This window comes from Pelophylax lessonae, assembly GCF_965119305.1.
Source record: "Pelophylax lessonae genome assembly, chromosome: 11".
NCBI classification, from domain to species: Eukaryota; Metazoa; Chordata; class Amphibia; order Anura; family Ranidae; genus Pelophylax; species Pelophylax lessonae.
This window is the reverse complement of record NC_138778.1, coordinates 231,566,624-231,580,472: the sequence shown is the minus strand read 5'-3', so window position 1 is coordinate 231,580,472 and position 13,849 is coordinate 231,566,624. Positions and strand designations below refer to the sequence as shown.

General features: G+C 47.0%; 1 protein-coding gene across 4 annotated transcripts in view; it reads left to right on the top strand.

Annotated features, from left to right (window-relative positions):
• SMURF2 (SMAD specific E3 ubiquitin protein ligase 2) overlaps positions 1-9,908 on the top strand; it is a 111,186-nt gene extending 101,278 nt beyond the window's left edge. For all 4 annotated transcript variants that reach the window (XM_082272100.1, XM_082272098.1, XM_082272099.1 and 1 more), the window contains exons 17-19: positions 3,046-3,247; positions 8,005-8,080; positions 9,029-9,908. In XM_082272100.1, coding sequence (XP_082128226.1) covers positions 3,046-3,247; positions 8,005-8,080; positions 9,029-9,128 — 378 coding nt within the window. In that variant the 3' untranslated portion in view covers positions 9,129-9,908. The remainder of the gene's footprint in view (positions 1-3,045; positions 3,248-8,004; positions 8,081-9,028) is intronic.
• The last annotated feature ends 3,941 nt before the right edge of the window (positions 9,909-13,849 follow it).

Sequence of the window (13,849 nt, the reverse complement as noted above, 5' to 3'; positions counted from 1 at the left end):
AGTATGTCAGAAAAGCAGAATTAAAAGAACGTACTAATATGACACACGTTGTATATTAGTACGTTATTTATATTCCATTTTCCTGATATAGCTTTCAGATCATTAGCGGTTGTTATATCCCCTGAAGAAGACCCAAAGGGCGAAACTTGTTGGGAGCTTATACTGCTATACCACTGTGGAAATAAGAACAAGACGACCATGTGCAAATTGTGTGTGGCTTTATTATGAAATGTTTTTAACATTGAAAATTAATAAATGATGAATTTTTAATACAGTCAATCATTGTCTGCATTAACCACTTCAATACCGTGCACTTTTACCCCCTTCCTGCCCAGGCCAATTTTCAGCTTTCAGTGCTGTCACAACTTGAATAACAATTGCGTATTCATGCAGCACTGTACCGAAACTATATTTTTTTATCATTTTGTTCACATAGCTTTCTTTTGGTGTTATTTAACCACTTAAGGACCAGGCCTATTTCTGACACTTGTTGTTTACAAGTTAAAATCTGTATTTTTTGCTAGAAAATTACTTATAACCCCCCAAACCTTATAATTTTTTTTTTTAGCAGAGACCCTAGAGAATAAAATGGAGATCATTGCAATACTTTGTCACACCGTATTTGCGCAGCAGTTTAACAAACGCAATTTTTTGGGGAAAAAATACACTTTTTTTGAAGTAAATAAAAAAGAAAACCGTAAAGTTAGCCCAATTTATTTCTATAATGTGAAAGATATTGTTACGGCGAGTAAATAGATAGCCAACATGTCCTGCTTCACAATTGCGCACGGTCGTGGAATGGGCAGCAAACATTGGTAATCTAAATCTCCATAGGTGATGCTTAAAAAATCTCTATAGGCTACCAGTTTAGAGTTACAGAGGAGACAAATCGACCATTCTTCTCCTTGACCTGGGCACTTGGGCAGCGGCCGATGCAGCATTGCCATTGCAATGGGTTACTAGCGTCACATATATTTTGGGGTTCGCATTTCTGCAAGGGTGGTGGATTACCTTAATCTGAATCTGCTGGACCTCCTTAAAGGAAAGGCGGAGGTATGGAAGAATCTCCCTTTGTCAGTTTTGAGACAAACAAGCCTCTTAAAAATTATGATCCTCTCGGTTTTTCTATATTTTCTGCGCAGTTCTCCTATATGGGTCCCGCATTCTTTTTTCCGTCGGTGCATGGCTTTAATTGGTTTGTTTCATGTGGGGAAACTCATCTCCCAGGATAGGTCTTCATACTCTTCAGGAGCCCTGGGGACAAGGGGGGTCTTGCACTGCCGAGATGGTACAAATATTTTCTGGCTGGCCAGGGAGATTTTGCACGCAGATGGCTCCTTGGAGATGATGGGGATTCCACCAAAGTGTAAGAGGCAGCGGTGCTGGGTTCATATGAGAGCCTTCGTTTCCTGATATATCGTGGTCCTGGGGCCAATCTTCCCGTAACGGGGGACAATGCGAGCTACTATTAAGGCCTGGGATAATGCTCAGGATTGCTGGCGTCTGCGTCTCGCTCCCTATCGCCGGCCTCGGCACTGTGGTTGAATCCCCATCATCTCCAAGGAGCCATCTGCGTTTTCCTCATTTTCTCTCCATACCTGATCCTGTTATATCGGCATCCAAAGGGGTTAAGACCTTGGGTGATATCACCAGGGGTGGCAAATTATCTCAATTTGCGGATCTGAAACAAAGATTTAGCTTGCCCAACCCGTATCTCTTTCCGTTACCTTCAATTGAGATACGCATTCATCATTTGGCACCACCAGGGTGGAAATTAAGCCCTTCGCTTTGGAGAATGTCATATTGGATGAAGCCATGAAAAAAAACGTGGTCGGAATTATATAAGGAATTCTGCTTTGTTTCTCCTCCTCGGTTGCCAGGTGTTGAGAACAATGGGTGATGGAGGTTCTGGACTTGGGAGGAGAGGATTGGGATGATGTATGGAGTTTCTCCCCTTTGCACATTTAGTATCTTCAAGGGATTGGTTCATTCAGTTTAAATTCCTTCATAGGATATACTATACTCCTGCAAGACTATCTAAAAACCCGGGGACCTTGGCAGAGTGTTGGCGCGGCTCATATGCTCCGGCTAACTTAAATCGCATATTTTGGCACTGCCCGGCAGCTCAGGAGCTCTGGACTGCTGTTGTGCGCTGTGTCATGGAGATCGCCTATGACCGTGTTCACCTGTCTGCTTGGTCTAGCGGAGAACCTGGTACCAATTAGGGCCCAGCACACCTTAATTAGTCTGCTTCTATTCTATGCTTGCAAGAAAAAAAGCCAATGACACCCTCTATATCTTATTGAAAAGGACGTGTGAATAAGGTGACTCTGTTCTATAAAGCCACATATTTGAGCAGAGGCTGCCCAAAGAAGTTTGATAAGGTGTGGAAGATCTGGCTCGAGATCCCCCTGCCTCTGTCGCATAAGGTAGTCTGGATAATGAATACTTGGGCGGGAATTGGATTGAAGGTGATGTAGGAGGCACGTCTGACTATGGGCTCAATCAATTTATCCTAGAGGCTGCATATGTATGTGTTTTATTGTATGTATTATAGTAATTGCAGTGGCGGCCCGTCCATTGGGGGCGCAGGGGCGCCGCCCCCCCCATCCATGCGTCTGGCCCCCTAATCTACATGCAGGGCGCCGGACACATGGATTCCAATGGGATTTTTTTTTTTGAAGAACGTGATTAGAGCCTAGAGCAGGGGTGTCCAAACTATGGCCCTCCAGCTGTTTGAAGGGCCATAGTTTGGACACCCCTGGCCTAGAGGCTCTAATAGGATTCAAAAAAGGGTGTGCTCGGGGCGCAGAGCACTGCGCCCTGGGCCCACCCAGTTGTGTGACAATAGCGAATGAATCAGATCGTTTACCAATAGGCCTGGATGAGAACCGGTTATGCACCCTTAAAGTCCCATTAGTCCCCTCTTTTCCAGGTTTTCTGTGTCCAGGGATGTGGTGCTGTTGTGTATCATTCACCCACAATATTAACCAGTAGTTGTACTGAACCATTTGTAGGCTGATGATCTGCATCTTATATTTCCAGCTTATCATTTGCGGACTGGGGAAGATCGATGTGAACGATTGGAAATCGAACACCCGGTTAAAACACTGCACGCCGGACAGCAACATTGTGAAATGGTTCTGGAAGGCGGTGGAGTCGTTCGACGAGGAGAGGAGAGCACGGCTACTGCAGTTTGTCACCGGATCGTCTCGGGTTCCTCTGCAAGGCTTTAAAGCGTTACAAGGTAATCTGTCACCTGCCTGGAGGGGCGGGGTGATGACATCATACTGTGTTTCCAGATGAAGTCCCCGAACAAATGTGTGAATCAGGACCATTGCGGCCATTTTTCGGAAATGTTTTGAGATTTGTGGGTCCCTAACAGGACACAGGATAGCACGGACTGCCCTAAAGTCCTGCTGTTTCATACGGAGGATGGAAAAGGGTTCTACTACTGCGGGTTCCTTGTCACCTACAATGCAGATTGGTGACTGCAAGGCATATGACAGAAGAGACACCGGGGAGGCGACGGTGTTTGGATATGATTTATCTACTTCCCGCTTGTAGGATGTCTGTGGACGTCCTCGGGTTGAAGTGATTATACTGGGATGATGATGCCTGCACCTACAGGCATCATCCCAGTATGACATTTTTCAGCCGGGATTTCCATTTCTAGCAGAAGTGGTTTGATTGGCTAAATAGCTACTCGATCACTTCTGCAGGTTCCAGGAGGGGGTCCCACCTCCCTGCTGCTGCCGCCTTTCGCACACACTCCTGCATGATCACGGAGTCCAAGAGCGATGCGACTGGCAGTAATGGCTGCACAAAACAGAAGTTTTGCAGTTCAGGTCTTCTGGGAATTCCAAGAAGCCATGGTCAGGTAAATCAAAGACCGGCCAGTCCGGATCTGCTGACAAATCTTCATCCGCATGAAGGGGCGCCCTCACCCGCTTCTGGAGTGGGAGGACGTCTTCGCTTCTTTCCGGAACCTTGGACTTCCTTGATTCAGGACAAATGGGTTCACAAACTGATCCGATCAGGGTACAAGATCGAATTCCGGTCTTGTCTGTCGGACAAATTCTTCCCGTCCAACCTGCACCTTTCTCCAGACCTGTTAAGGGATCTACGGGAGGCAGTACAAGATATGCTGTCGCAGGGGGTGATTGTGCCAGTTCCCTCTCAGGAATGCATTGAAGGGTTTTATTCAAACCTGTTTACTGTGCCCAGAAAAGAGGGCAAAGTGCATCCAATTCAGGACCTCAAGGCTCTGAACCGCTTTGTGCGGGTACAGAAGTTTCGCATTGAATCCATTTGAACGGTAGTGGCGTCACTACACCAGGGAGATTTCTTGGCCTCCATAGATCTCAAGGATGCATAGCTACACATCCCTATCTACACTGGTCACCAGCGGTTTCTACGCTTTGCCTTAGCATAAGCACATTATCAGTTTGTGGCATTACCCTTTGTTCTCGCCTCTGCTCCCAGGGTATTCACCAAAGTACCGGCCCCAGTGTTGGCATTGGTGTGCCAATGGGGATTGCGGTACTGGGGTATCTGGACAATCTTCTATTGAGAGCAGACTCTCATTCAGTCCTGATGAGCGACCTGACGATCATGGTCAGCTCCCTGCAGGAGTTTGGGTGTAACATCAATTTCAATAAATCCGCCCTGATACCTTCCTTGAGACTGGATTATCTGGGTCTGACTCTGGATTCATCTTTGGCGAGGGTCTTTCTTCCCCCGGGCAAGCTGCAGAAGTTGCAGGGGTGGTTCTATTGTTGTTGGCCAACAATCTGTCCTGTCTGCTAACTTGCATGCGGGCCTTGGGTCTGATGGTATCAACCTTCGAGGTGGTTCTGTTTGCCCAGTTCCATACCAGACCTTTGCAAAGAGAGATTCTAGTCAAATGGAACAAGGATCTGAAGTCCTTAGACATTTTGATTCAGTTGAGCCACAACACAAGATCTTCTCTGTTATGGTGGCTTCACTCTCCAACACTATACCAGGGCAAGTCCTTCCTCCCGTTGTTTTGGACGGTGGTAACCACGGACGCCAGCCTGTCGGGCTGGGGTAGGGTACTGGGGAAGTTCTGTGCCCAGGGAACCTGGACAGTAGAAGAGCCCAAACTACCGATAAATGTTTTGGAGCTCAGAGCAATAAAGCTTTGTCTGAGCCACTGGACAACTCGTCTGCAAGATTGTCTGGTTCGGATTCAATCAGAGAATGCCATGGCTGTGGCTTACATCAATCACCAGGGGGGCACCAAGAGTGTCTTTGCGGCCAGGGAGGGGGTTGAAACTTTGGCCTGGGTGGAACAGTTTATCCCAGCCCTCTCTGCTGTGCACATCCCAGGTGTGGAGAACTGGCAAGCGGATTACCTGAGTCATCAGGTGTTGGATCAAGGGGAGTGGTCCCTACACCCGAAGGTGTTTCATCTTCTTTGTGTCAGGTGGGAGACAACCGAGGTCGATCTGTTTGCTTCTCGTCTCAACAGGAAGGTGCAGAGGTTCTTAGCTAGATCTCGAGATCCTCTGGCCGACACTACAGACGCACTGGTGGCTCCTTGGGGTCAGTATCGGCTGATCTATGCATTTCCTCTGCTGAAACTTCTGCTGAGGCTTCTTCACAGAATAGAGGTGGAGTGGATTCCGGTCATACTGGTGGCTCCAGACTGACCTCGCCGGTCTTTGTACGCAGACCTAGTAAGGTTTTTCTCCTTGGAGACTTCCTCTCAGGGAAGATTTGCTGTCTCAAGGTCCGATCTTCAATCCTGCTTTACAGTTGCTAGCTTTAACAGCATGGCTGTTGAAAGCCAAGTGTTGAGGGATAGAGGTCTTTCTTACTATGTGATTCCTACGCTCTTAAAGGCCGGGAAGTCGACCTCCAGGAAGATATATCATCGTACGTGGAAATCGTACATTTCACGGTGCGAATCGCTGAAGGTGCATCCTCGCTTGTTTTCGGTTGCCAGGGTTTTGGTCTTTCTGCAGAAAGGGGTTGAACAGCGGTTGGCTTTGGGCACTATCAAAGGCCAAGTGTCGGCCTTGTCGATATATTTTCAATATTTACAGAAGATTGCGCACATGTAAAAGAAATGACTATCAGATATAAAGGCAATCAATAAATAAAAATGGGGATTTAGTCCCACCATATGGCCATATCGTGCTCAAGCCCACCACTATGTCAAAGTACCCCATTGTCAGTGGGTCCTACACTATACATAAAAAGAAGGATGAATCCAGCCTCTCTAAACCATTGGAGATACTTACTCCTTACTGGGAGATATTATGTATTTGGTCTGACCAGACTTCTGGGATTGAGCACCCCACCCTCCCACACACACCTGTACTCTATCAGTGTCCACTAGCAAGCAGATATAGGAGGAGTCCCTTATAGTGCAGTTGCACATCTCTCCCAGTAAGGATGAAGTATCGCCAATGGTTTAGAGAGGCTGGATTCATCCTTCATTTTATGGATAGTGTAGGACCCACTGACAATGGGGTACTTTGATGTAGTGGTGGGCTTGAGCACGATATGGCCATATGGTGGGACTAAATCCCCATTTTTATACATTGTTTGCCTTTATATTCGATAGTCATTTCTTTTGCATGTGTGCGCTATTCTCTGTAAATATACACATTTGCTTGGTTCATAGCTGCACCAGCTTTAGAAATGCATGTTCAGGGTGTGCCCCCCCCAGCTCTTTGTTTGTGATATATTTTCATTGCCCGTTAGCTATGCATGCCTTGATTCGTACCTTCATTCATGGAGTGTGCTATATGGCTCCCCCGAGGCGGTCCCCGCTACCTCCGTGGGATCTGAATCTGGTCTTATCTGTTCTTCAAAAGCCTCCTTTTGAGAACATTCAGGAGATTCCTCTACTGCCATTGTCTCAGAAGGTTGCTTTTTTGGTTTCTGATTTTTATTTAAATGAAGACATCGTGCTGCCTTCACTCTGTCCCAAGCCCATGCCTCCTAAGGAAATTGCTTTGCATTCTTTGGATGGGGTTCGGGCGATCAGGGTTTGCCTGGTGGCTACTGAGTCTTTCAGAAAATCCGATGCTTTTTTTGTCCTTACTGAGGGACCTCGTAAGGGATTGGCTGCATCTGCTGCGACCATTTCCAGGTGGATTAGGCAGACGGTTGTTCAGGCTTATTCATTGAAGGTTCAGGTTCCTGCTTTCCCAGTGAAGGCGCATTCTACTAAAGCGCTGAGTGCCTCCTTGGCTTTTCACCATCAGGCGTCAGTGCTGCAACTTTGCAAAGCGGCAACTTGGCCGACTGTGCATACATTCACAAAATTTTACAAAGTTGATGTGTTGACGTCTTCAGATGCCTCTTTTGGACGCAAGGTTTTGCAGGCTGCTATTTAAAGAGAATCTTTTTCTGTTCTCTTTGCGGGTGTCTGTTTTGCTAGGTGAGCTCCAGTTGTTCATGTTGAGCTCCATATTACCTGGTTGGCTACGTTACGCCTTTGGTTTCGTTCTTCTTTGCGTTGTCTTCCCACCCTTCATGAATATACTGCTTTGGGACATCCCAATGGTCTAAGAAGATATGGAACTGCGTCTGTCGATGAACGATGGAGAAAACTGGATTTTTGTACTTATTTAAAATCATTTTCTCTGAAATTCATCGACAGACGCAGCACCCGCCCCTCTGTTTCAGTGTATGGGGTTATTTGTCTTCTAAACACTGGCTGCTGTAGCAGAGTGTGTGGGGTTATGCCTGCAGGGACAGCCCCCCATAGGCGTGGTAAAGCTTTTTCCCTGCCTAGTGTCTATTCCTGATTGGAGGAGCCATAACCCAATGGTCTAAGAAGATATGGAGCTGCGTCTGTCGAACGTTAGAGAAAAGGATTTTACGGTAAGAACAAAAATCCTGTTTTTTTACATTTAGGAGTGAAGTGTCAGAATTTGCCCGGATACGAAGCAATTAAAGTTGGAACAAGGTTTTGTTAGGTTTCCCCTCTGCCCTCTTTGGTAACATTTGTTTTCCCATTTCCAGGTGCAGCTGGCCCGCGGCTCTTCACCATCCATCAGATTGATGCAAACACCAACAACCTGCCCAAGGCACATACATGGTGAGTGTCCTGCACAGATCGGGGGCTCTACTAGTTGGGACACTTCCGTTGGGTTGATAGCTCCATCCACTGTGAAGCTTAGAGGGGGGGATTTGAGTTGACTAATATTGAGGGGGAATTAACAAAGAGATGCACAAGCGTGCGCCACACTTCTGAACATAAAAATGGGGCAGATGTTGCTCCTAATTTAACCGCTTCGCTACAGCGCTGTCTCACATTGCCGGGAGGGCACCATATGATGTCCCTCTGTGATCACACTAACCGTGGGTTCCTTGCATCGCGCATTGGCAGTGATCTATGATTGCTGTCCTCTGAACACAGCTGATCCCAAATCGGGGTAAAGAGACAATCACAGCGGGTCTTTACCATGTGACCAGCTGTGTCCAATCAGTGTAAACAGGATTTGCTGGTTATCGGCAATCCTCTCCTCACGCTGAAAGCAGGAGAGGAGAGTCGATGAGCGGAAATCCACGCGGAAAATCTACACTGATAATCAGGGCACTGATCAATAGTGTTCTGATAATCAGTGCAACCCCAACAATGCCCACCAGTGCTCCCATTCAGTGCCCACCAGTTATCCCTTTCATGCGGCCTATCAGTGGCTATCAGTGCCACCTCATCAGGGCAGCCCATGATGGGCAGCCTGCTCAGTGCCCATCAGGGCATCCTGCTCAGCGCCCATCAGTGCAGTGCCCATCATTGAAGCCCCCCCCCCCCCAGTGCCCATCAGTGCAGCTCAGCGCCCATCAGTGCAGCTATATTTTGGGTACAGCGCTGCATAAATACACATTTACCGGTTAAAGTAACGCAGTGCTGAATAGCAAAAAAATGTCCTGGCCATGAAGTGGGGGGTAAAACCTTCCGGAGCTGAAGCAGTTAACTCGGAGACGTTTTGTGGTGAAAATATTGATTAGTAATTTATTTTTTTTCTCTTTTTATTCATCGCAGCTTCAACCGCATTGACATCCCGCCCTACGAGAACTACGAAAAGCTCTCCGAGAAGCTCCTCACAGCCATAGAAGAGACGTGCGGCTTCGCCGTGGAATGATTTGCGCGCCACCCGCGGACATTATTTATGAAGCTCTATCTCCCGGCCCCTCCCCCGGCGTCAAAAGGTGCTTTAGGAGCGGGGGAGGGGCTTCCTTCCACGGGGCACTGTGAATGAGGACAGAAACTGACGGTTTGGGATTATATAAATATATATATATATATATTTTTTTCCATTATGAAAAAGTCGTACCGCGCTCACGACTTAGCTGCTATTTAAAAAACAAATATCTTGAACTTTAAAATGAACGCTGACTTTTTACGGGAAGGCAGCGCTCTGCATATAAAGACTACTATTTTTATATTGAGAAAAAAAAAAAAAAGGGGTTATCGATTACATTCCCTCTTCCCGGATCGTGACATCACGGCTGCCGGAGGGGTGAGAGGCCGCGCCGATCTGTAAACAGGCCTGTTCAGGAAACGGGGGGTCCTCCTGACCCTGACCACCTCATCGAAGATGTCCCACCAGTCTCCGCCCTCAGGACCGCCGCCTTCTGGGATGTCATACAAGGTGCTGACATGTGACTCGGAGGGGAGGGGGGTGTGTCCTGTGCCGTCGGAGGACCCCAGTGCCCATTCCAGTGGATGCAATGTTATGATACTGAACTAACACGATACCCTCACGGCCATCGGTCTGTATCCCAGCTATTCACCACTTATTTTATTAATATAATTCCTAATGGAATAATTTAATACCCGCCACTCCTCTGTATTTTATGTCCCCCCTCCCCCATTCCTTGATGTCTTCATGCTTGTTGTGTATAAAGGTCTTTGTGGTTTTTTTTTTATGGTTTAAAGTGCACCTGTCCCTTTAAGAAACATCCTGTCAGCTTCAACCGATATTCCTTGGAGATGTCGATGTCACTGCTACCATATTGTCACCTCTAAATTTATTGCTGAGTAGCAGGGCGGGCATTGTGTAGGACAGCCCTGGAGAATGTATGTCAGGTTCTTGTTGCTATGGGCGATAGTCAGTTGTTCTGTCTTAGACCGTGGTTCCTGCTGTGTGGCCATTTTTTAAGTTTTCTGTCTCTAATATAGGTAGCCTATCAGAGCGTGAAGATCCTACAAAGCCACAAATCCCTCTGTGAAGTAATGGATGATACCCCCTTGTAGACCCTCCATATGTCATGGCTGATGCCACCTTGTAGACTCTCCATGATGTCATGGCTGATGCCACCTTGTAGACTCTCCATGATGTCATGACTGATGCCACCTTGTAGACTCTCCATGATGTCATGACTGATGCCACCTTGTAGACTCTCCATGATGTCATGGCTGATGCCACCTTGTAGACTCTCCATGATGTCATGGCTGATGCCACCTTGTAGACACTCTCCATGATGTCATGGCTGATGCCACCTTGTAGACACTCTCCATGATGTCATGGCTGATGCCACCTTGTAGACACTCTCCATGATGTCATGGCTGATGCCACCTTGTAGACACTCTCCATGATGTCATGGCTGATGCCACCTTGTAGACACTCTCCATGATGTCATGGCTGATGCCACCTTGTAGACACTCTCCATGATGTCATGGCTGATGCCACCTTGTAGACACTCTCCATGATGTCATGGCTGATGCCACCTTGTAGACTCTCCATGATGTCATGGCTGATGCCACCTTGTAGACTCTCCATGATGTCATGGCTGATGCCACCTTGTAGACTCTCCATGATGTCATGGCTGATGCCACCTTGTAGACTCTCCATGATGTCATGACTGATGCCACCTTGTAGACTCTCCATGATGTCATGGCTGATGCCACCTTGCAGACTCTCCATGATTTCATGGATGATGCCACCTTGTAGACCCTCCATGATGTCATGGATGTTGCCACCTTGTAGACCCTCCATGATGTCATGGATGTTGCCACCTTGCAGACCCTCCATGATGTCATGGATGATGCCACCTTGCAGACCCACCATGATGTTATGGATAATGCCACCTTTTAAATCCTCCACAATGTAATGGATGATGGCACCTGGTAGACCCTCTATGGTGTAATGGATGATGCCACCTTGTAGACCCTCTTGATGTAATGGATAATGCCACCCTGTAGACCCTCAAAGATGTAATGGATGATGGCCCCTTGTAGACCCTCTGTTATACAATGGATGATGGCACCCTGTAGACCCTCTGTGATGTAATGGATGATGCCACCATGTAGACCCTTTTGATGTAGTGGATTATGCCACCTTGTAGATCTTCTATGATGTAATGGACGCTGGCCCCTTGTAGATGCTCTATGATGTGATAGATGATGCCTCCTTGTAGACCCTCTCTAATGTAATGGATAATGGCACCTGGTAGACCCTCTGATGCAATGGATTTTGTCACCTTGTAGACCCTCTGTTGTAATGGATGATGGCCCCTACGTTCTGGTCTACAAGGTTCCATCATCCATTACATCATAGAAGGTCTACAAGGTTCCATCATCCATTACATCATAGAAGGTCTACAAGGTTCCATCATCCATTACATCATAGAAGGTCTACAAGGTGGCATCATCCATTACATCATAGAGGGACTTGTGGCATCGCTGGATCTTTTTGCTCCGAGAAGAAGCTGATGACGTTACTCGTGTAGCTGAGGCGGTGTTGTGGAGAAAGCCCAGATCATTAATTGAATAGGATCCCATGATGTCTGGGGTGTTACTTTGCATTGTTTGAATGAGGGGGGCCATGTATGGTGTTCAACACTTTCATGCAGTGACCATACTGTGGCATTAAACTAAGCCGATTGATATTTCCAGACACTTCCAAATCCCGCCATGTCCTCTGATGTTTAATAGGGGCAGCCATTACACCCACCTGAGGTCATTCAGGGCAGTGACATCACTCTGACCACACATGGAATATTGCTTTTCTGACAGGACATGTCCCCCCCGACCCCCCCCCCCCCCCCCACCCAATGACAGGTGCACTTTAGACGTTCTCTTCCTGTCCGTAACAACGCACCCTCATAAGTGTTCAGACATTCTTCGTGGCAATGAGATGTTAAACCACTGATTCCGCTTCTGTTTCTGCATCAGACGCAAGGTTTTGCGAACAGTGCGTTAATCGGGGGTTTTTATTTTTTTTTTTTAGAGAACGGCAGCGCAGAAATAGCGCACGCCCGTCCCATCCAGCCACTGACCCATTCCGTCTGAGAGCTTTATCTGGTCCTCCTACCTCTGCTCTGTCTGATCCTGGTCTTCATATGTAAATAGATAGAAAAAAAAGGGAATTTTCTGTGAAAATTCTGCGCTTATTTGTGTAGGCCGGGTCTCATTTCACCTTCCGCCAACCTCTTTGTGTCGCCTGTATAGAAGAAACAGAGCATTAATGGCAAATCCGCTCGCCCTGGCAGAGGGGAGGGGCTCCCGATTCGCTGGAACATTCGCTGTCACGGCGTGATGTTTTTTTTTTTTATTTGTCGCGTCTGGAGAATCATTGACTGGTCTGTTTTTTTTTTTTTTTAACAGCCATTGGCTACTGGGGTTCCCCGTGCCACGGTACAACATGGCCGCCTGTACGCCAGTTCATTTTTTTTGTGTTTTCAGGTGTCATCGTTTTTATATTTTCCAGCAGAAAACGGAGCGGCTGCATTAATGTACGATAATCATGTGACCGCGGCACCAGTGCGCCACGTTTTAATGACCGCTCTGCTGTAAAACTGTTACACTGAATCATGGGATTGTTGCCTGATCTGACGCCCCCCCCCCCTCTTATTTTTTTTTTTTTGCCTATTTCCCGGGGGCCACTTCCTGCCAGAGCGGATTATTAGATTGAGACTCCACAATGAATTAACTTTTTATCGTATAAATGAAATAAGCTTCTCCCCCCTGCAGTCCATAGTCTGACCTGACGGCACCGTATGGGTTTCGTAACTTCTAGAGCCTGTATTGGGGGGGGTCGTCACCGCCATCACCCGGGGAGAGCGATAACCGGGCAGCCGTTACTTGATTTCTGTCCGTCTGCTGCCGAGGTCAGACGTGGAGTTGGCATTAATATCTTTTTATTCACCATTTCTCCTCCACTAACCCGGTGACACCAGCATGATACTGAACATAATGTTAACTTGCTTCAATTTATAGCTGATGAATTAAAATGTATTTTCAAAGACTGGGGGTCTGTTTTCTCTTTGTGGTGGAGACTTCCTTGTTTTCCTTCACAGGTTTTCATTTCTCTTTGTAGATGGTCCTCTTACCAGTGGAACTAAACCCTCCTATCTTTTTCAGCCGTGGAAGCGGCCATCTTGGCTTCTGTTTGATCTGCAGCAGCCATGATGGTGCACATGTGATCAGTTGTGATTCCAGCTATTTGATGGCTTGACAGTTCAGTTGAGAGCACCAGCAAATGTGACAGTTGGCAATCCCAGCATGCCAGAAATGTAACAGTTTTTTTGAAACCTGTAATCGCTTGCAGACTGCCTCACGTAGGAGTATGGCGGCAGAGCTTCTCTCCTGAGCTGGATCATGTATCTACAGTATCTCACGAAAGTGAGTACACCCCTCACATTTCTTTTCATGTGACAACACTGAAGAAATGACACTTTGCTACAATGTAAAGTAGTGAGTGTACAGCTTGTATAACAGTGTAAATTTACTGTCCCCTCAAAATAACAACACACAGCCATTAATGTCTAAACCGCTGGCAACAAAAGTGAGTACACCCCTAAGTGACAATGTCCAAATTGGGACCAATTAGCCATTTTCCCTCCCTGGTGTCATGTGACT